The sequence below is a fragment of the Hemiscyllium ocellatum genome, chromosome 13 (genome assembly GCF_020745735.1).
Source record: "Hemiscyllium ocellatum isolate sHemOce1 chromosome 13, sHemOce1.pat.X.cur, whole genome shotgun sequence".
Classification (NCBI taxonomy): Eukaryota; Metazoa; Chordata; class Chondrichthyes; order Orectolobiformes; family Hemiscylliidae; genus Hemiscyllium; species Hemiscyllium ocellatum.
In genome coordinates, this window is record NC_083413.1 from 6,232,141 (window position 1) to 6,255,489 (window position 23,349).

The 23,349-nt window shown below is 41.0% G+C and overlaps 1 protein-coding gene across 3 annotated transcripts in view; it reads right to left on the reverse strand.

Annotated features, from left to right (window-relative positions):
- xrn1 (5'-3' exoribonuclease 1) overlaps positions 1-17,990 on the reverse strand; it is a 122,820-nt gene extending 104,830 nt beyond the window's left edge. For all 3 annotated transcript variants that reach the window (XM_060834508.1, XM_060834510.1, XM_060834507.1), the window contains exons 1-4: positions 17,905-17,990; positions 15,862-15,944; positions 6,408-6,640; positions 357-454 (exon numbers count right to left, since the gene is read on the reverse strand). In XM_060834508.1, the coding sequence (XP_060690491.1) occupies positions 357-454; positions 6,408-6,640; positions 15,862-15,936 (406 nt within the window). In that variant the 5' untranslated portion in view covers positions 15,937-15,944; positions 17,905-17,990. The remainder of the gene's footprint in view (positions 1-356; positions 455-6,407; positions 6,641-15,861; positions 15,945-17,904) is intronic.
- Between the last annotated feature and the right edge of the window lie 5,359 nt (positions 17,991-23,349).

Genomic DNA, 23,349 nt, shown 5'->3' on the forward strand with positions numbered 1-23,349 from the left:
CTAAACTTCTTTAGAGAAGGAAACTGCCATCTTTAGCTGCTCTGGCCTACATGTGACTCCAGGTTGTCAACTGCCCTCTACGTAATGAGGGAGGAGCAATATATTCTGGCCTGGCCAGAGATGTACATGTTACAAGAGTAAATTTTTTTTTAAAACTTGACCGCTGCACAAGATGAAGTTATCAAATTTCCACAATACAGATAATAAATACTCAAACTGTGGAAAACTATGATTATGGGAAAGAAATTCATGCCATTACGTTTCCATGAGTGGCATGTTATAATCTATAATGGATGTATTTATCCTGAAGAATAAGTAAATATAATTGAGAAAAAGTAATTATAATGGACCATTACCTGGGGTGATACAGTTGGAGTCAAATCTGGCTTCTGTTGGAAGGGTTTCTCCTTTCTCTAATGCTTTTTTAATTTTCTCTTCTGCTTCTTTTGCTGATCTACATTTAAGAATATTATTACATTACAATGAATCATATAGAGCAGAAGACAGACTTATTCATATATGGTGGCAGTGAGATCAAGCACAGTGAGCATCAACAATTAGTATGCTTCCCCCTTCTCCAATAACTATCATGGGCGGAGAGAGGATTATAAAGAAGGAGGAGGCGAGTTGACATTTTACCCAAAACATTGACTCTCCTGCCCCTCAGATTCTGCCTGATCTGCTGTGCTTTCCAGTGCCGCACGTTTTGATTCATATCTCCAGCCCTCACTTTCTCCATAGGCAATTATATATCTACCATGCACATGTACACAAGACGTCAAAATTAATTTTTCACATGATGCATTTCCTAATTTCAACACCTTGACTAATTCCGTGATAAGCAGGAAGCTGGACTCCTTGCTTTCTAACCCACACAGCGAAAACACGACACAACATTAATAAATTACAACCAGTTGCTAGGTCCCTCAAGTCGAGAGAGTGGGGCGATGGGAGGCTGACATTTGCAGGCATATTCATATAGGCAGCACTGGACAATCCAAGCAACATAATATCATATAGAGCAGAAGACAAACTTATTCAAATATGGTGGGAGAGAGATCAAGCACAGTGAGCATCAACAATTAGTATCCATAATCGTAACTGCAGTTACTGATCCTTTCTAAAGCATACCCTATCATCCCCTATTGTACCCATTACACAGGAATTTCCTTTCCAGTATGGCATAGCCCAATAATAAATGCCTAATTTGTCTAATTTTGCCTCATAATCTGGCCCCAGAAAATATCATAAACCTGCATTCAACTCCCTTCAGGGCTGAAACATCCTTTCTGGGATGTGGTGCCCAGACCTGCTCACAGTACTTTCAGTGGGGACTAACCAGCTTTTTGCTTAACTGGAGCATCCTTTTCCTCCCGCCCATGAGATATGGAGGGTAGCATTCCATTAGCCATCTTGACCATTTTCTGCATCTGTTCATGGTATTTTAAAGGAGATATATATCTGAACCCCCAAATCTCATTAGTTATCCACTTTATTTAACATTGCGATTTCTTAAAAAAAAAACCCTGCCCTTCCTTTTTTGGTCTGAATAACCTCACACTTGTTTATATAAAAGTCCATTGCCACAGCTTTGCCCATTTACCTAATCTATCACATCCTGCTGTTTTGTTATGCTGTCGTCAACATTGTCCACAATGCTGCCCAATTTTGCATCATATGCAAATTCAGATATTTGACTTTTTAAAGCTATAATCAAGTTATTAATGAATATTGTGAATAATTGAACCCCCAACACAGATCCCTGTGCGACACCATTAATCGCAGTCTGCCAATTTGAGCACTTACCCATTATTCCAATTCTCTGTTTCCTGTCACTCAACCAATGTCCGATTCATGTCAGTACTTTGCCCTCAATTCCTTTGGCTTGCACCTTAGCTCATAGTCTTTTGTGTGGGACTTTATCAAAAGCCTTCTGGAGATTCATTTAAACAGCATTCATCAACTTATCTCCATCGCCTCTTCAAAAAAAAACTCAGGTTTGTCAGGTTATGATCTACCCTTCGTGAATCAATGTCAAGAGTGTGGTGCTGGAAAAGCACAGCGGGTCAGGCAGTATCTGAGGAGCAGGAGAATCGATGCTTCGGGCATTAACCCTTCATCAGGCATTCTCGAAATGCCGATTCTCTTACTTCTCAAATGCTGCCTGACCTGCTATGCTTTTCCAGCACCACACGCTCTACTCTGATCTCCAGCATCTGCAATCCTCACCTTCTCTTTCATGAATCTATGTTGACTTTCATTGATTAGCTGAAATTTTCTGAGATGATCCTTCAGTACTGACTCCAATAATTTTCTCACCACAGATGTCAGGCTAAATGTCTATAAATCCCTGGTTTCCCTCTGTCACCCTTCTTAAAGGGCAGAGTGACATGAGAAAATTTCCAATGGAGAGGTACAATTCTTGAATCCAGGGAACTTTGAAAGATTATGGTCAGGACAACGGTAATGTGTTCTCCCATCTTCTTTAATACCCCATGGATGGAAACCATGAGGTTCCAGAGATGTGTAACTCTCATTTACATCAATTTCTCATTATTGAGGACATATTTCAGTTAATTTTATTTAAACCCTGCCCCTGATCCTCTGTTAATTTCTTCGGGACTGCGTCCTTTCCTGCTGTGAATACTGAAGCAAAATAACCATTCAACAGATCAGCCATTTCCTCATGGTCATTGATAATATCCCCACTCTCAGCCTTCATTAGGTCAGTCGGACTCTTAACCACTGCTTTCCCTTCATATAGCTATAAAGTCTCTGCTTATTGTCTCTTATGTATCTTATAGGCCACTCTATTCCCCATTGTTGGTCTTTGTATTTGTCCCATTCTGTGGATTTTGTACTGTTCTTTGCATTTTAATAAGTCCTTCCTTTTCATTTTATGCTGTCCCTCAATACTCAAATGTCAATGGCTGTTTTCGTTTTGACTGATGGAGCTTTTACTTCTCATGGATACAAACTCCTTCTGAATGTTTCATGCACTGTTCCCGAGTTGTTTTATTCATTAGCAATACTTCCCAGTTTACTGTGGACAGTCACTGTTTTATCCCATTAATATCTGCCTTCCTTACATCCAAAATTTTAGTGTCCAATTTTTGCTTATTTCTTACAGATGCTACATGAAACACCATCATTTTATGATCATTATATGACAAATGCTCACAAATAGGTCACTGAATTAAATCAGGTCCATTACTAGGTACAATATGGCTTGTCCCTTCGTCACATCCAAGACAAGGATGTCTTAACTGTTCATGGGATGTGGGTGACCAGTCGCTCGGCCAGCACTGATCGCCCATCTCTAGCTGTCCTTGAGATGGCAGTGGAGAGCTGAAATCCATTCTTGTCAAAAATAAGCTTCCCTGCGATGTGGTATCTATGAGATGGATGAAAAACTTTTCAACCTCAACCAGTTAAACCCAAGAAGAAAACAACACTGACATCAGTCATGGAACTTCAGTACGTGCATGACAATGTCATCTCCACTCAAAGGAGAATCTCCACTTCAAGCATCACTTAACACCTTCACATAAATATACGGACTAATTGGTCTCAGTCTCAACCTCAAGAATGACAATGATTTACTAAACCTTCCCAGGACAAGTTTCAATCTCTCCCTCTACTAAGATCAACACAGAAATGTTTCCAAACATGGAAGATTTCCTCCAACCGAGGCTTCACCTCTCATCTAAAGGTTGAAACTGACATGGCGAACCATTCTGTGATTGCCACCTTTGGTTGTCCAAGGCTGGATGGCTTCAACGACTGAAATCCGTGCTGATGCCAAGATTCTGTGTATAGAGGCAGTCAGTCATCGTTCCAACTCTTCTATATTGCTCCCAAACTTGGAATATGTATCGATGGCACCTAAAGGCCACCTTGAGAAGTAACAGCAACAGTCTGAGACAGTCTGGAAGTACAGGCATACTAACATCAGTGTCCTTGAAGGAGCCAATAGCACTAACATCAAGGCCCTAACCAAGCGAAACCAACTCCGCTGGCTGGCTATGTGTTTCTGTTACAGAGTTCAGACTGCCTGAGCAGGTCTTCTTCACCCACCTCAGGCAAGGCACTCAGCTGACAGGAAAACCAAGGAAGCTCTTCAAGGATTCCCTGAAGGTTTACATAAGAAATGCAACAGACATCATAACCTGGAAACCACTGTTCAGAAGAAACTGACTGAGAGGGACACAGTTCTTTGAGAACAACCATCCATGAGAGGAGTTACAGTAAAGGAACCAGAGAAAGGAATGTCAGCAACCTTGAGAACAAGGATCAATTCCACCTCCTGGAAACACCTGCCAAATGTGTGGTAGGAGACGCTGTTCTAGGATTAGACTCATCAGCCACAGAAGAAACCACAGAACCCATGAGTACTGACACGGAATTAGGCAGAGAACCATACAGGTAAGCCACACGATTGCTGACAAATTGCTCCAAATACATTCCCTGCATCAATAATGGGACAGCCGGGCACATCAAAGTAAAAGACAAGTTTGAAGCATTTGTCACCATCTTCAAGAAGCGCTGAGTGAACATTTCACCTCAGGCTCCTCCTGAGGTCCTCACCCTCATAGACGTCAGTCTTCAGGCAATTTGACTCGCTCCATATGCTCTAAAGCAAAAGCTGAAGTCAGTAAATACAGCAAAACTCAGAACTTTACAACATTTCAACTGTTTGTATTCCCAAAGGACACTCAACATCTATCGAAACCTGGGGAAAAGAGTTGAATTTCTGAGTTGAAAGCAACAGCCCTTTACAGAATATAACATTGATAAACCCTATCAACATTAAAACTGATTGCATTTAAAAGGAAAACTCTTCACTGATTAGAGTCACCACAAAGGAAGATAGCTTCCAACTGAAGATCTCAACTCCCCAGAAGGGGTCTCTCAATTCCACAATTGGTCATAAAACAACAGGAGTATGGCCTGCTACAGCAAGATTCCACACTTTAAGAGTAATGGCTGGGCACAGGTTTGTCCAGCAACACAGAGGTTAAAAGCTTCGGTGTTCCTTTGAGAAACTATGCAATTCATTTGGGACAAAGGCAATTTTTATATGTTTCTTAAGAAATATAATAGCTTTAAGTGCAGAGTAAATCCAATAAATGTGCAATATAATGACATAATGGACAGCAGATTAACCCAATGATATCTCTTCCCACCTGCATTTCAAGGTTAGCTAGTACGGTCAGTAATGTCCTATTTAGCTTAGTTAATTCTATACTTGAAGGGTCCATTGTTCTGCTCTATCTTTGATTCTGTTAGTTCAGCAAGGCAGGAATACAGCCTTTAGCAAGGTGAGAAGTCAATTTAAAAGTAGTGTTAATTTGCAGCCTGAAGTCATTTTATTAATTTACTTTATGCTACTTGCATTGAGAAGCCATTTTGTAGTTAGTAAAAGCATGCATTAAATGGTTGCTCCTGACAACAGCTTAAATCCAGATTTTAGATCCTCACAACAACCGCCATCAATCAACTCAACTCCAGCACATCACTGCAAAAGTTTCTCAGGATAGCGTCCTATGCCCAGCCAGCTGCAGCTGCTTCCTCAATGACACTCCCTTCATAACATCAGTTAAGTTATGACTGCACAAGGTTCATTCAGCACAGTTTCAGTTCCTCAGTTAGTGAAGCAGTCCATGTCTGGATACAACAAGAGCTGAACAAGATCCATGCCACACATGTAATGCAACAACCAATAAGACAAATTCTAACCATTTCATTCAATGGCATCACCATTGTTCAATCCCATGCCAAGCAGTTCAGATGAAAATTCAATCTGAAATGTTAACCTCGTTTCTCTCTGCCTGACTGCTGAATTTTTCCAGCATCTTCAGTTTTCATTTTGGATATCCAGCACCTGCAGTATTTTGTTTTTGGATATCTTTTTTGGACTGACACCCTTCCTAAATGCGTGAATTAGTGCCTTATAAAGTGGCATCAGTTCTGAAGCAGGGTCACTGGACCCAAAAAGTAGCTCTGATTTCTCTCCGCAGATACTTCCAGACCTGTTGCACTTTGCCAGCAATTTCTGTTTTTGTTTCTGATGTCCAGCATCTGCAGTTCTTTGTTTTTTTTTGCCAATCCCAATATTCACATGGGATCTGATACACTAAAGAAGTCACAGGAGGCATTAGAGTTGATCTCAATTCTTGTCCTCAGTGTGCACGGAAGCACACTGCAGCAGTGGTCACTGGATATTAACTGGGAGGAAGAATTCCATATGCTTTCATTCCTTCGCCCAGGGTTAATGACTTACCCATTAATAGCAAACTAACTAACTGGATATTCCTAGGTTTTATGACTCAGCTACTTAAGAAATAAATGTGCAAAGCATCGCACAAGTGCCTTGACCGGTTTTAACTGCCCACAAAACAATTTACCTAAAACGTCTGCCACGTTGTTGATTCATTTTTGCTCTTGGAGCCACACCATCAACTGCCATGAAGAAGATCTTCTTTGGTTTGATGATGCGAAATAAGACTTCCACATAGTGGAAAATATCAGCGATAATTTTTTCTTCAGAGATTCGAAAGTGCACATCTTCATCATTTGGGTGAGAACATTGATGAATAATTCCATTCATATCCAGATAGAGATTGTCGAATTCCGGAATCTGCAAAATTGAAGTCGGGAGTGTATAATCAATGATTGAATCATCTAGTTTTAATAACAATAATTAACAAAGTTTCATATTCCAAATTGAAAGTACACTATTCCACAGCCTTAGTAAATAAAGTTACCTTATTATTTGTTACATTTTATATCATTCAATTAATCTTCGAGTAGTCATTTTTGGTTTGTGGCAAAGAACTGGTAAAATCCTTATACATTCAACACAAAATATTTAACAAACAGGACAGAAAATAACATCCACATTCGATATTGTGCAAATGTCAGCTGCATTGACCAGAAAGGTAGAGAAATCGACAAGTTATTATCTCGGTTGCTTATTTTAGCTTGGATAGAGTGAGATTTTTACATTAGCCATGACATACAAGACCTAGAATCTGTAGTCTCCTATCCCGCACTTTCAATCCTGGACTTAACAGCAAGGCAACCAGAAATTAGTCAGACCCCGAGTTTTGGGCAAGCTTTCTCTCAGTTGTACAGCAATGCGGTTTACAAATTAAATTTAAAGTGGCCTCACATGGTTTGTAAATTTTTTTTTAAAAATGGGTCATTCTGTAGCAACATGCACCACAGAGCATAAAAGTACCAGCTCTGGAATGTCAGATACACTTGATGACAATTAATTTCTGCCAAGCTGTTTTCCACAATATATGAATATTGACGACAGTATATTAAAAAATCTTACAACTGAACTAGTCAACTGCTTCCATCATAATTTCTTATACACTGTCCCCACATTCGCACTGGAAATGAAGTGACCTCCGTGTTGCAACCAGACACACTCAACAGCAGTGGTGTTCTCCAGACAAGAGAGCAGTGACCACCAAACAATATGCAGATTGCATAGAGTTTGAATAGGAAGCTAGAATGGAAGAAAAAAAAATCCACGTGCAGATAGAACAACTATAGCAATAATACTAAGTTTCCATCTTTCTGAACTGTTTAGATTGGTTTGTTTAAGGGCCTGTTCCTGGGCAGACCCCAGAGCTATTAAGACCACAGGAGCAGAAACAGGCCATTTAGCCCAATGAATTTATTCCGTCATTCAATGAGATCATGGCTCACCTGACAATCCTTAATTCCACTTTCCTGCCTTTGCCCCATAATGCTCGATTCCTTCCCTGATTTAAAAAGAGTCTATCTACCTCAACCTCGAATATACCTAATAATCCAGCCTCAAAATCCCTCTACCACCAGTTGTCATCCAGCAACAGGATATGGGGGCTGGCAAAAAAAAGCAAGGTAAAAATAGCTCAACAAAAGACGCTCTGCGGTTAAGAGATGGTTCCCATGAACAACAAACTGTGATTATTGAGTGGGATGGAATGGAATGGCATGGGGCAGGTGGATGAGATGATGAAATTAGTCAAGTGTGACAAAATAGCAGGGCAATTGATTTTAATTTGTACGTGGGACATAGTGTCGCTGGCTTGATATTGCTCATCTCTAGCTGCCCTTGAGAAGGTGGTGTCGAGATGCCCTCTTGACCTTCTGCAGCCCATGTGCAGTAGGTTGACCCACAATGCCTTTAGGGAGGGAATCCCAGTGGACATTGAGGGTATGTTTATAGACTTCCAATTCAAGATGGTGAATGGCTTGGAGAGGAACTTGCAAGTGGTAGTATTCCAACATTTCTGCTGTTCTTGTCCTTCTAGATGGTAGCGGTATTGGGTTTGGAAAGGACTGTCACGGATCTTTGGTGAATTTCCGCAGTGCGTCATGCTATACACTGCTGCTACTGAATGTCTATGGTGGAGTGACTGAAGGTTTATGGATACAGGGCCAATGAAGCAGGCAGCTCGGTCCTAGATGGTGTCAAGTTTCTTCAGTCTTGTTGGAGCTGCCCGTATCTAGGCAAGTGTGGAACATTCCATCACACTCCTGACTTGTGCCTAGTGGATGGTGAATAAGCATCGGTGAGTCAGGAGGTGAATTATATCCTTCAGCAATCCTAGCCTCTGTAGCCACTTCATTCATATGGCGAGTCCAGTTCAGTTTCTGGTCAATGATAAGGTCAAGAATGTTGACAATGAGGAATTCAGTTACGGTCACATAACAATGTAAAGGAGCAACAGTCAGATTATCTGTTATTGGAGATGGTCATTGTCTGGCATTCGTGTAGTCCACCTTTCGGCATAAGCCTGGATATTGTCCAGATCTTATTGCGTTTGTACATGAACTGCTTTGGTATCTTAGGAGTTGCGAATGGTGCTGAACATTGGTAATGTATTATTGCGCAATTCCCACTTCTGACCTTATCTCGGAGTAAGGCAGCTGAGGATGGTTGGACCAAACAGCAGAGATGACTGACCTCCAACAACCATAACCACCTTCCATAACCAGGTATGACTCCAACCATTGACAAATTTTCCCTGAATCCCATTGATTCCAGTTTTGCTTGGGCTCCTCGATGCCACATCAGTCAAGTGTGGCTTTGATGTCAAGGGCTGTCATTCTCACCTCTTGAATTCAGCTCTTGGGTCCATGTTTGAGATTGTAATGAGGTCAGGAGTTGTGTGGCCCTGGCTGAACCCAAACTGGGCATCACTGATCAGGTTATTGCTCAGCAACTACTGCTTGATAGCACTGTTGATGATATCTTCCATCAATTCACTGATGATTGAGAGTAAGTTGATGGAATGGCCATTGGCCAGTTGGATCTGTCCTACTTTTTGTCTACAGGATATACCTGTCAATATTCTACATTGCTGGGTAGACTCTAGTGGCAAGGAGCACCTTAGCAAGCAGTACAGCAGATCTTGGAGCATAAGTCTTCAGAACTATTTCTAGAATGTTGTCAGGACTCACAGCCTCTGTAGTATCCAATATCTCCAATGGTTTCTTGAAATCGTGTGGAATGAATTTAATTTGGTGATGACTGGCATCTGGGGGAGGCAGAGATGGATCATCCACGTGACACTTCTGGCTTAATGATTTGATTCAAGTTATCATTCAAAAGCTATGTTTTACAATTAGAATTAAGATCAACCGCATTTTAGAATGTTTTCAAAAATGATTTTGTCATACATATTAAAAGAATACACCAGCACTGATTCGAGAGAAGATGTTGACAACAGTCCATACCTTCTGGAATTTCTATATAACCTAATTTCAAAAGATAAACCACGAAAAAAATTGAGTCTCAAAAGAAACAGTGATTTCAATATTGCAATGAAACGTGAATTTGATTCAAGGATGGTGTCATAGAACAAAATAAGTTGTGAGGCAACTGTTATCTTCAATGATAGACACTTAAATTATAATAGGCAGACCACAAAGAAAGAGAGTCATTCCTCAATTAGTATTAAGGCATTTGTAAATCTGCCTTTTCAATCAGCAGCAAACATGTCATCAATCAGACTTCAAAACTTCCTGACAGTGAAGAACGTTAGCTAAGATTTTAAAGGGATCTTGATCAAGTTGGTCAATGGGCCAAGGAATGGAAGATGGAATTTAATTTGGATAAATATGAGGTGTTGCATTTTGTTAAGACAAACAAAGGCAGAACTTATACAATTAATGGTAGGACCCTAGGCAGTGTTATCAATCAGAGAGCTGGGGTTCAGGTACATAGCTCTTTGAAAGGTGCATCACAGGTAGATAGGGTGGTTTAGAAGGCATTTGACATGCTGCATTTCATTGTACAGACCATTGAATAATGGAACTGGACGTCACGTTGAGGTTGTACAGGATGTTGGCGATACCACTTTTGGAGTACTGTGTATAGTTCTGTTTGCCCTGCTATAGGAAGAATGTTATTAAATTGGAATGGTTCAGAAAAGATTTACAAGGATGTTACCAGCCTGGAGGACTGGAGTTGTAAGAACAGACTGAATAGGCTGGGACTTTTTTTTTCACAAAAGTGTAGAAGGTTGAGGGATGACCTTACACAAGTTTATAAAAGCACAAGGGGCATAGAAAGGTGAATAGCAAAGCTCTTTTCTCTAGCGTAGGGGTGTTCAAAATTAGACAGCATAGGTTTAAGGTGAGAGGAGAAAGATTCTATTCCTGATGAAGGGCTCTTGCCAGAAACGTCGATTTTCCTGCTCCCCAGATGCTGCCTGAGCTGCTGTGCTTTGCTAGCACATCTAATCTCTGGTTTCCAGCATCTGCAGTCCTTCTTTTTAACCTAGATTTAGAAGGGATCCGAGTGGCAACTTTTTAAACACAGAGGGTGGTGTGTACATAAAATGAATTGCCAGAGGAAGTGGTGGATGCAGGTAGTTATCTCTAAAAGAGATTTGCAAAGGTACATTAAAAGGAAAGGTTTAAGAGTGCTATGGGCCAAACGCAGGCAAATAAGACTAGATTAGTTTGGGAAACTTGGTTGGCATGGATGAGTTGGACCAAAGGGTCTGTTTCCGTGCTCATGACTCTCACTGTAACAAGTCACAAGCACAGTCTATTGATATTTGTCTTTATATTCCTGGACTTGCTTTGACACACAATCACCTTTACATAACTTTTTCCAACATGAGAACTTTTGATTCTGTTAACTTTATTTTATAAAAATACAACTCAAAATCCTTTATTTCCAGAAGTACTGTTGCATTAAAAGTATTGATTCGACCAAAAGTGTTTTGAAGGCTGCTGTTCATTTGAAATATATTGTGGAATGATACCTGGTACACCATCACTTAGAGAAGGACAAAAATTACCGTGAAAACAACAGAACATAGCTAGTTTAGAAACGCTGCCCAATAAGCAAACAGATTGTGACAATTAATGATGATCAAGTATCAATAAAGTAATATCTTCTTGTCTAATGTTCCCAAAACTAAACATCCTGTTATTGACCAAAAAAAACACATTGCCAGCTTTTCACAGCTTAATGTATGAGGATGACATTAATCTAGCTCAGCCATATAAACAGGAAAAACTAAGGTTGAAATTCTCTAACTGTGCTGAGTTAGCCGATTTCAACCGAACACGAAGTAAAAAAAAAATTGGCCCCTGTATTCTGGACTAGATAGAGTTGAGCAATTAGAATATGAACATTTTGTCAAAAATCACTTTTATATTGCCCATCTGTGAAGTGTGGTTTGTTAAAGTAGATATTAAATGCACGAACTATCAATGGCAATGCTTTGCAGAGATGGACTGGAGGAGCAAAACTATTTCTCAATTTTAAAAAACCCATCAAAACAGAATTCTTAATGGTAGCAACAGCAATAAAAAAAAACTGCCACAACAGTACAAGATACAAACTATTTGTGAACATGTACAAACAGCTGTTATTTTGGGAACTTTGCCAATTACGTAACCAAGCTGCATCCTGATAACTTCTGATCTGATCCAATCCAGCTGATTTGATTGCCATATATTTCAACAACTATTTCACTGTCTTGCATCAGATTGTACATGAATAAATTGCACACCCCTCGAGTGGTGCTTTAATCAAACTTAAAAAAAAATGATGTAACAGATATTTTATCAGAAACTTTCTTGCTTCAATTGTAATTTTTGACAATTAATGGCTTGGATTCAAAGGCAGTATCAATGGTGAAGCTGTCAATGGTTTCCATCATTATTACAACAGCAACTTCTGGAGTCTGCATACACAGAATAATGCAAAACTCCAGAAGTTATCATCAGTGATTATAAATTTCCCAGGGTGCACTGCTGAAACACTGCTCCCAGACAATAAGTAATTTAAAATCACTGAACTAAAAGTAATTCCCCATTTACACTATTTGTCTCATTGTAAAAATCCTCGGAAAGTTACACCTTGTTGAATGAGGCGTAATGCTTTAACAGCAGTAATAATAACCTTAGAATACTAAAGAATTTGTATGACCTTGGAAAACAAATGATGCGTTTATGGAACAACACATTTTTCCATTATGACAAAAATTTGAGTTTTTAAAAAATGTCTTGGACATTTCAGTTTCTATATAATCCCATGTTTATGTCTGATTTATTTTGTTCCTTATAAAATGTAAGCAGAAGTGAATGGTTTTTGCTCCCAGGGTTGATGTCCATGAAAATTTTTTCAGGCGAATGGCTGTTTAGAATGCTTGATACTATCACTATTGTTAGATGCTTGGAGAGATTAGTGCCAAATTAAAATTAACATCAGGAAAGAGGAAATCTATGCCACATGCCATCAGTAGAAATTTCAAGATGCAGTTATGCTCCACAAAGCAACCAATTCGCACTAGCTTCTCCAGAACCAAACCATCACCTCTTTGGAAAGGCATTTAGTTCTGAGGTAAGTAAATGTCAGCGGTATTATGTAATTATGCAGAAAACAGCAAACATAGAATAAAATACTAACAATTAATACTGAAAGGGTTCAAGTTTCTTTTTATAAATTTCTCTGGAGAAAGTCATTACAAGAACTAAATTAAGAGATCTGAAAAAGTGTCTTTGGCACAAAGACTGACTCAGAGCTACCCTGCAAAAGTAAAGACCAATGTTGCACTTGGATATTGCAGCCCACGTTCAAACACTCAACTTCCAGATTTCCTCTAAAATTCTCATTACAAGGGAAATAACTAATTCGACAATTCAACAAATTTCAGCAAAACACATGGTGCTGACATTTATGATCAGATTATAATTTCCTGAGCATAACTGATAAGAATAAGTTATATGTGCATTCGCTTTCTGTCACTGGAATGTGTTCATATATTAAGTGCAGTTTGTGCCCTGAGGATTTCACAGTCTTGCATTAAATTTGAACATTGAAAATGTTGAATTTAAGACCAAAGCTCAAACACTAGCTCAAGGTGTATTTGGCAATTATGTAAAATAGTTTTTTTGGTCCTACAGGCAGTTTAGATAATTAAAATACTGAATAGAAAGTACTAAGTGTTTGGCTCTCCTAAACTTAAACTGGGAATAATAAATTCAGTATTCTAGGAACAGGAAAAGACTCTTTTCCTCAAAACCAAAACCTTTGAAATAGTAAAAAAAATGCTGCAAATATTTAGCAGGTTTGGCTGTTTCTCACTCTCTACAGAAACTGAGTTAATGTTTCAGTTTATTATCTCTATCAGAACATTCAGACCTGAAATGTTATCTCTGTTTCTTTCTTCACAGAAAATGAGGTCTGCTAAGTACTTCCACCTTTTCTGTCATTATTTCTGATTTTCAGCATCTGTAGTATTTTATTGTTGTCAACATTCCTGTTTAGATTTGGGAAAAAATATAAGTTGACAAGATAATTGACAAGGTGATGCAGTTTGCAAGTAGTAACAAGAAAAGAGAGCTCTCAATGAACAGCAGGACACTTGAAAGCTCTGGGGTACGCAGGGGTTTGGGATAGTTGTCCCTGAAAGGGCATGTTAATAGGATGATTAAGACGACATTTGTCTTTATCAATTGAAGCACAGATTATAAGAGCAAGGAGGTCATGAAGAACCTGAATGGGACTTTGGTTAGGCTACAACTACAGTGCTGGTTACTGCAGAAGGATGTGATTGCACTGGAGATACATACAGGGGATTAACCGGGACATTGCCTGGGATGGAGCATTTTAGCTCTGAAGAGAGGTTGGAAAAACTCAGGTTATTTTCTTTGGAGCAGATGAGTTTGAGGGGGTGCTGATAGGGACATGTAAGATTATGAGGGGCATTGACAGGGTGAACAGAAAGCAACCATTCCCCTCAGTTGAAGGGTCAGTAAGAAGGCAGAAAGTTCAGAGGGGAAATAGATTAGATTATCTACAGTATGGAAACAGGCCCTTTGGCCCAACAAGTCCACAGTGACCCTCCGAAGAGTAACCCACTCAGACTCATTCCCCTACCCTATATTTACCCCTGACGAATTTAATACGGCCAATTCACCTAATCTGCACACCTTTTGATTGTGGGAGGAAATCGGAGCACCCAGAGAAAACCCAAGCAGACATGGGGAGAATGTGCAAACTCCATATAATCGCCTGAGGTGGGAATCGAACTTGGATCCCTGGTGCTGTGAGGCAATAAGCCACTGGGCTGCCCTACTAAGGAAACAATTATCTTTTACTTCCAGAAGTTAGTCGGCATTTGGAATGGACTGCCTGGGAGGGTAGTTGAGGAGAGTAACCTTGCAACCTTTAAAAATGTATTTGGATGAGCACTTGAAGGGTCATAACATTCAAGGCTATGGACCTCGTGCTGGAAAGTGGAACTTGTGTAGATTTAGTGTTTTTTTTATTTATGGTGGTCCAAACTTGATGGGGCACAGAGCCTCTAATAACGTGGCCCATCGTTCCCAACAAATCAGATGCCACTGACTCTGGATGATTAGGCAGAAATAAACTGGTAGATATTATTACACCTCTGTAGAAATGAGATTTAGCAAAATACAAACTATGACAAAATTACATCACAAAGCACTTTCCTGGGCTACAAAACATTGCTATTTCATCAGCGAAAACATCTAACTAAACTGCTGACGTCTGCATGATTATACCTCTGTCTGAAGTTAGCAAGGCTGATGTACATTCATTGATGAAAATAGATGTATAAACAACTTCAAACATTAGTACACGGCACTGGTAGCTCAGATAACTAAATAGCAAAGACGACCCCATTCAGGTTAAAAAGCAAGCTGACTAAAAATGAGAAAAGCATGTAACATTTCATGGAGATAAGACTAATTCCCTCACAATTGTACAAGAAAGCTTACAATATAATGGAACATAGATTCTTTGACAGCCATAGCAACAAGTACAAAGAGAAAAACAACAGGGAACAGGAGAAAGAAATATTAAATTCCAAAAGAATCATTCAGTTATGAGTGTACATTTGAATTGAGACAGTTTGGATCATTGACAATGTACAATGGTTCACTTAGAAACAAAATACTTAAACAAAAATAATGAACTCAGACCTTCCTCCATACTTGCTAATTTACTTACTTCATAAAATTTTCACATGAAATAACTGAAGTACAAAACACAAAAACTGGAAATGTCATTTTAAACTATAATAATGTTGTTGAATGCTTAGTTCTAGCCAAAGCCTGGAAATTGGATGAGAAGGTTTGAAGGCAGGTTTCTGGTTTGAGTGGAGTTCTGGGTAGATGAGGAGGGGGAGGGGTAAGTTTAACATGAGTCTCTCTGTTGAAGAAGTGAGACTCCAGGTTGAGAAGGGGGTTTTTAAGGTGAGACTCTGGGTTGAGGAGAACATTGAAGGTGAGGCTCTGGGTTCAGGGTGGTAGGGATAAGAAATATTATTCAAACTTACAGTGTCTGTGAGGCTATCTCTGTCTTACCTGATGCTCCTTCACCACTTGGCTCAGGCACGGATACCGTTCGCTTATCCAGCGGTAAAACTTGGGGACACCCATTGTTGGAGCTGTTTAAAATGGAGCAAGAAAGAGGGAGTCTAAGTGTTGCAGTGGCAACAGTTGTGTGAAGAGAGTCCAGCACTGCCTTGAGCTCTCTATTTCTTCCCTCTCTCTCTCCATTCCTCTTTCTACTCCTCCCCTTTGATGTTTTTTCACGCCACCTCACTACCTCTCTCAGTGCTCCATCTGTCCATCTTTCTCCTCCTCCCTGTCTCCTCTCTCTCCGTCTCTCACTCCATTCTCCCTGCCTCTTTCTCCCACCACACAGTCCCTCTCTCATCCCATCTCCCTTCCCCGTTTCTCCCTCTCTCTCCCTCTTTCCACGTCTTCTTGTCTCAATCTCTCAGCCTCTTCCCTGTTCCCTTTCTCTCCTCCGACCCTCTCTGATTCTCTGTCTTGAATCTGTCTTCATCTCTCTATCCCCCTTTTCCGATCCTTCAGTCTCTCTCTGTCCCACTCTCCATTTCACTTGTTTCTCTCCCTCTATACCCCACTTCCTGTTCTTCAGTCTCTCATGTCCCTCAATCAGTCTCTCTCTCCCGCTCAGTCACCCACCCTCCCTATCTTCTCTGTCTGTCCCCCTCTCTCTCCTTCTCGCCCCACTTCTGTCTCTCCCGCTGTCTCAGTCTTTCTCCACCTTCTCTCCATTCTTCCCTCCGCCCCATTCTTTCCTTCCTTCTCTCTCCCCACGCCTCTCTCCCCCTGTCTTGGTTCCCTCCTTCTTCCCCCCTCGTCTCCCTATTTCCTCTCACCATGTGTTTCTCTCTCTCTCTCCCTTTTGCCTTCTGTGTCTGTTTCTGTTGCCCTCTATTCCCCTTTTCTTTCTCTTTCCGTCTGTCTTTCTCTCTTTCCCCTTCTTCCTCTCTCCTGACTTCCCTTTTTCTCTGTTTCCCTTTTCTCTCTCTCCCCACTCAATTACCCTTTTATCTCCCCACTCTATTTCGCCTTTTTCTCTCCCCCCATCTCTCTATATACACCCCTTTCCCCTCTCCCTATTTCCCTTTGCCCTCTCCAGCTCTATTTCCCTTTTCCCACTCTTTCTCTGAATTTTCCTTTTCCCTAGCCCCACTTTCCCTCTCTCTCTATTTCCCTTCCCCCCACTTTCCCTCTCTTTCCCTCCCCCCACTTTCCCTCTCTCTACTTCCCTTCCCCCACTTTCTCTCTCTCTATTTCCCTTCCCCCCACTTTCCCTCTCTTTCCCTTCCCCCACTTTCTCTCTCTCTATTTCCCTTCCCCCCACTTTCCCTCTCTCTATTTCCCTTCCCCCCACTTTCCCTCTCTTTCCTTCCCCCCACTTTCTCTCTCTCTATTTCCCTTCCCCCCACTTTCCCTCTCTTTCCCTCCCCCCACTTTCTCTCTCTCTATTTCCCTCCCCCCACTTTCCCTCTCTCTATTTCCCTCCCCCCACTTTCCCTCTCTCTATTTCCCTTCCCCCCACTTTCCCTCTCTTTCCCTTCCCCCACTTTCTCTCTCTCTATTTCCCTTCCCCCCACTTTCCCTCTCTCTATTTCCCTTCCCCCCACTTTCCCTCTCTTTCCTTCCCCCCACTTTCTCTCTCTCTATTTCCCTTCCCCCCACTTTCCCTCTCTTTCCCTCCCCCCACTTTCTCTCTCTCTATTTCCCTTCCCCCCACTTTCCCTCTCTCTATTTCCCTTCCCCCACTTTCCCTCTCTCTATTTCCCTTCCCCCACTTTCTCTCTCTCTATTTCCCTTCCCCCACTTTCTCTCTCTCTATTTCCCTTCCCCCCGCTCTCCCTCTCCCTGTTCTGTCTCTCTCTCCCTCCCTGTTCCCCCTCCCCGCTCTCCCTCTCCCTGTGTCCCGGGGCCTACGGGAAGCGGTGGCCCCTCTCCGCCGCCGCTGACGCCGCTCCGGTCCGCGGTCACAAAGCGGCGGGGAGCCGCTCGCTGACGGCACACCGCCATCAGTATTTACAGAGAGATCCCGCCTCACTGCCCACTCCACTTCACCTTGTTTTTAAAACAAAATTAATCCGTTTCTAATCCCTGGTCGGGACCCGGTGTCACCCTTGGATCAGTCCGGGCTGCTTGTGTCCCTGCCTTGTCAGTCCCCCCTCGATGCTCCAGTTGGCGGAGTCAGACCTTTCGGTCCGGCCTCCTGTTCCTCTCCAAAACCTCTCAACAATTTACCAAACCTGCAAAATATCTTGCTGTTTCTCCACACTGACTGTGATAAATTCGTGTTTGAAGTTCGTACTGTTGCTGCAAAATAATATGTTCATTGAACATTTTAATATATCGAACAATGACTATTTTTTGCAATAATTCTTTCATGAGATGTGGACATGACTAGCAAAATCAACATGTGTTACCCATCCGTATTTGGGGAATTGAACAAAAACCATCTCCAATAAAATAAATTTTAAACACTTTGCCTTGACATTCACTGGCATTACCATTTGGTTTTGGTTGGTGGGCCATGTTAAGCGAAGACTTTAGTTGAAGAGGGGGAGTTGGGGAATAAGAGAGATTCTGTTGGACTGCCTATTACTTACCTGATGCTTCTCCACTTGGTTCAGGCCCAGACAGTGTTTACTAATCCAGAGGTAAAACTTGGGACCACCCATCACTATCAGTAATGCATCAGTCACCTTGCGTGAGAGAAGGGTTGGTAAAGGGAACTTGAAGGTGGTGTTCCCAAGCACATGCTGCTCTTGTCTTTTCTCGATAATAGGGGTTACAATTTTAGAAGATGCTGTTGAAGGGGCCTTGCTGAGTTGGTACTGTTCCTCATAGAAGTTCATCACATTAGAGAGATTGAGTACTTAAAGTGGTGGGATGACTGCCAATTAAGACAGCTGTCTTTTATTTCCACTTGATTGCTTTAGAGATTCTTAAATGTTGTTAGAGCGACACTCATCCTGGCATATTCTTTTGATTCTGGACTTATGATTAGCTCAACGCCTTTCCACCAAGCACATCAGAATTGAGAGTCTTAGCTCAGCTCTTGGACCCACAGTATTTGTATTGTTAATTCAGTTTTGATTCTGGCCAATAGGAAGCAATTACACGATGGTTGAATTTATATTACAGATGGAGAGTATGAAGATAAAATCCAATACCAGCATCCTGTGCTTAAACAAGAGATACTACAATAGAATGAGGGAAGACTTAACTAAAGTAGACAGTCACCAAGCAGTGGGGGACTTTGAAAAATTGCTTTGAAAGTGCTCAGCAAAAGTATCTTCCAGTGAAAAGGAAGAACTGTAAGAAAATTGGTAATCTGCCCAGGGTGTCTAAGGAAATAAGGGAGACTATCCAAATGAAAGAGAACGCATACAAAGGGGCCAAAAATAGCATGAAACTAGAAGACTGGGAAAACTTCAAAGATCAACAGAAAGCCACAAAAAGAGCTGTAAAGAAAAGTAAGAACATGAGAAAAAAAAGCACAGAAATATAAACACAGATAGCAATATCCAAAATGAAAAAGAGTAGCTAACATAAATGTTGGTCCTTTAGAGGATGAGAAGGGGTATTTAGTTGTGGGATGTGATGAAACAGTCAAGGCATTGATTAGGTATTTTGTGTTGGTCTTCACAGTGGAGGGCGTTAATAACATGCCAGTAATTGACAAAGAGATGAAGATTGGTGAGGACCTGGAAAGTCATTGTCACAAAAGGGATTGTGTTTGGCAAGCTGATGGAGCGAAGGATAGACAAGTCTCCTGGCCCTAATGGATGCAAACCAGGGTGCGAGATGGTAAGAGAAATAGCAAGGGCACTGATGGTTAATTTTCCAAAATTCACTGGACTCTGGGCAGTCCCAGCAGATTGGAAAACAGCAAATGTGACGGCACTGTTTAAAAAAGGGAGGTGGACAAAAGATGGGAAATTATAGACCGGTTTGCATAACCCCTGTAGTGGGAAAGATGTTTGAGTCTATTATCAAGGAAGAAATAGCAAGGCATCTCGATAAAAGTTGTCCCATTGGGCAGATGCCGCATGGGTTCACGAAGGGCAGGTTGTGCTTGACAAATCTTTCGGAAATCTATGAAGACATTACGAGCAAGATGGACAACAAGGATGTGGTGTACCTAGATTTCCAAAGGGCCTTCGACAAGGAGATGCACAAGAGGCTGCTGCATAACAAAGATGCATAGCATTTCGGGTAAAGTATTAGCATGGATAGAGGATTGGTTGACTAACAGGAAGCAAAGAGTGGGAATAAATGAGTGCTATTCTGGCTAGCCATCAGTAACTAGTAGAGTGCCTCAGGGATTGGTGTTGGGACCACAATTATTCACAATTTACATAGATGATTTGGCATTGGGGACTACGTATAGTGTGTCAACATTGGCAGATGATACTAAGATGAATGGCAGAGCAAAGTGTACAGAGGACTGTGAAACTTTGCCCACTCAATTAAAGTATCTATGTTCCTCTGCATAGATCTGGCAGATGGAATACAGTGTTAATAAATGTGAAGTCATCCCATTTTGGTAGGAGTAACAGTAAAAAGGACCATTATCTGAATGTTAAAATGTTGCAGCATGCTGCTATGCAGAGGGACCTGGGTGTCCTTGTGCATGAATCACAGAGGGTTGGTCTGCAGGGACAAGTAATTAGGAAGGCAAATGGAATTTTGTCCTTCATTGCTAAAGGGATTGAGTTTAAAAGCAGGGATGTTATGTTGCAACTTTACAGGGTGTTGTTGAGGCCACAGCTGGAGTACTGTGTGCAGTTTTGGTCATCTTACTTGAGAAAGGATGTACTGGCACTAGAGGAGTTTCACTAGGTTGATTCCGGAGTTGAGGGAGTTACGTTATGAGGAAGGACTGAGCAGACTGGGATTATATTCATTGGAATTCAGAAGAATGAGGGGGCATCTTGTAGAAACATATAAAATTATGAAGGGAATAGATAAGATAGAAGTAGAAAGGATCTTTCCACTTGCAGGTGAAACTCGGACATGAGGGCCTCAAGATTAGAGGGAGCAGATTTAGGAATTGAAAGGAATCTTCTTCACCCAGAGGGTTGTAAATCTATGGAATTCCCTGCCCTGTAAAGTATTTGATACTAATTCAGTAAACATTTTTAAAGCCAAGATATTTTTTTTTGAACAATAAAGAAATTAAGGGATACAGTGAGAGGGCAGGTAAGTGGATCTGAGTTCAGAAAAAGATCACCCGTGATCTTATTGAATGGCGGAGCAGGCTCAAAGGGCCAGATGGCCTACTCCTGCTCCTGGTTCTTATGTTCTAAGATGTTGACAACAGAGGAGTTCAGTGATAGTAATGCCAGCGAGTGTCAAGTCAAGATGATTCAAATCAATTTTATTGGAGATAGACTTTAATTTCTAACTGAAAAGTTGCAGAATGTACAAAATGTTGTGCAATCATCAGCAAACATCCGCATTTATGATGGAGAGACGGTCACTGATAAAGCAGCTGAGGATTGTTAAGCTGAGGACACTTCCCTGAGGAAGGCCTAAGGATATCCTGGGGCAGAGATGATTTAGCTTCCAAAAATTGTACCTATTTTACATGTGTATCTATCAAACAAAATCAACAGTACCATAAGATCTTGTTTACAAAAATAAGATGACAACTCATGCATGGTACACATGAGTTGATGGTGTGATGTCATGTGTATATCAGGGATGAGGATTCTTGTATTCCGCTGTGTGACCATGGCTGTGGTATTCTGTGTTGGTAATGCACTTATTGGGCCAGATCATGATCACCTGGAGACCCTCGCTATCACACTGTGCAGACCACTGCACTAAACAAAAATAAATTCAGTATAGTTAGCTAAAGAATTGGAGACATATGGGGGGAACCGATCCCTCTCTCATCACTGAGTTGTTCTGACCTGACACAACGCCACTGAAAATAGGTTCAGGGTATCTTTGGAATTAGATATAAAGTTGAATGGGAAAATCAGAGGAGAAAGCAGTGGATGGCTTTAAATGGATAACCTTCAAAAAGTTGGCTCCAGCACAATGAGGTAAACAGCCTTATTCTGTGCTGTATCATTCTATGACTTTTATCATGAAACAAAATATGTTTTATTGTTTTTAATTTGTGATGTAGACAAATTATAACAACGTGGTTCAAGATAATGAGACAGAAGAAAAGCACAAATACCAAAGTAATAGACTGGAGCCTATTCCAACTGAGGGAATGAGGATGCAGTTAAGGAAAAATATTTCATTTCAAATTAAGTCTTTATTCTATTTTTCCCCTCATTGATGCTGCCTGACCAACTTCGTATTTATTTGCATTTTCTAATTCTTAAATTAAGAAAAATACTGACAGATAGAGGTAAAACAATAATGTATTGTTTAATGGAAAGACCAATAAAGAGAATTATGTTGCTTTTCAAGAAAAAACATCTAGCAGAAAGTTTAACTCCATGAGAAAGTCGAGGTTAACATTTAATCTAAGAAAAATGTGCAAATAATAAGGGAGAGCATCATAAAGGGAATGGCGAAGAATTTGCTGGGAAAATATGTGAATGATGCATGTCAGAAAGGTACAAATTAGTCAGCAACTTGTGATGGGGAAAAGATAACTGCATCTAGCCTTGCAAAATTTGTTGCATTTGGATATTTGTTATCCATTAAACTTACTACAGAAAGTTAAATCTTAATAATGAACAATATATGAACAAAAAGGAATCTAACCACCTCTCCATGACATTCAATGACATCACAATTGCTGAATTTCCACACCCCCCACACTTCTATCAATTGTGATGATGCTGCTCCTTTAACGAGGTTATACTGTCCTTGCTGAAAATTTGTTGCTGGTTAAAGCACAGCAGGTCAGGCAGCATCCAAGGAACAGGAAATTCGACGTTTCGGGCCAGAGCCCTTCATCAGGAATATACTGTCCTTGGCCTTTTTCCCCCCAGAGGTCATAAAAGCAGCAAATCCAAAAAGTCTAGGTTTGTAGGGTTTTAGGGCCAGTTTGATAATAGTTTTTGCTGCAAACGTTTCGTTCCCTGGCTAGGGAACATCATCAGTGCTATTGGAGCCTCCTGTGAAGCGCTGCTTTGATGTTTCTTCCGGTATTTATAGTGGTTTGTTCTTGCCGCTTCCGGGTGTCAGTTTCAGCTGTAGTAGTTTGTATGTGGGGTCCGGGTTGATGTGTCTGTTGATGGATCTTCTTGCCGTTTCCGGGTGTCAGTTTCAGCTGTAGTGGTTTGTATATGGGGTCCAAGTCTATGTGTCTGTTAATGGAGTTTGTGGCATGGCATTCATCCACAAACTCCATTAACAGACACATAGACTTGGACCCCATATACAAACCACTACAGCTGAAACTGACACCCGGAAACGGCAAGAAGATCCATCAACAGACACATCAACCCGGACCCCACATACAAACTACTACAGCTGAAACTGACACCCGGAAGCGGCAAGAACAAACCACTATAAATACCGGAAGAAACA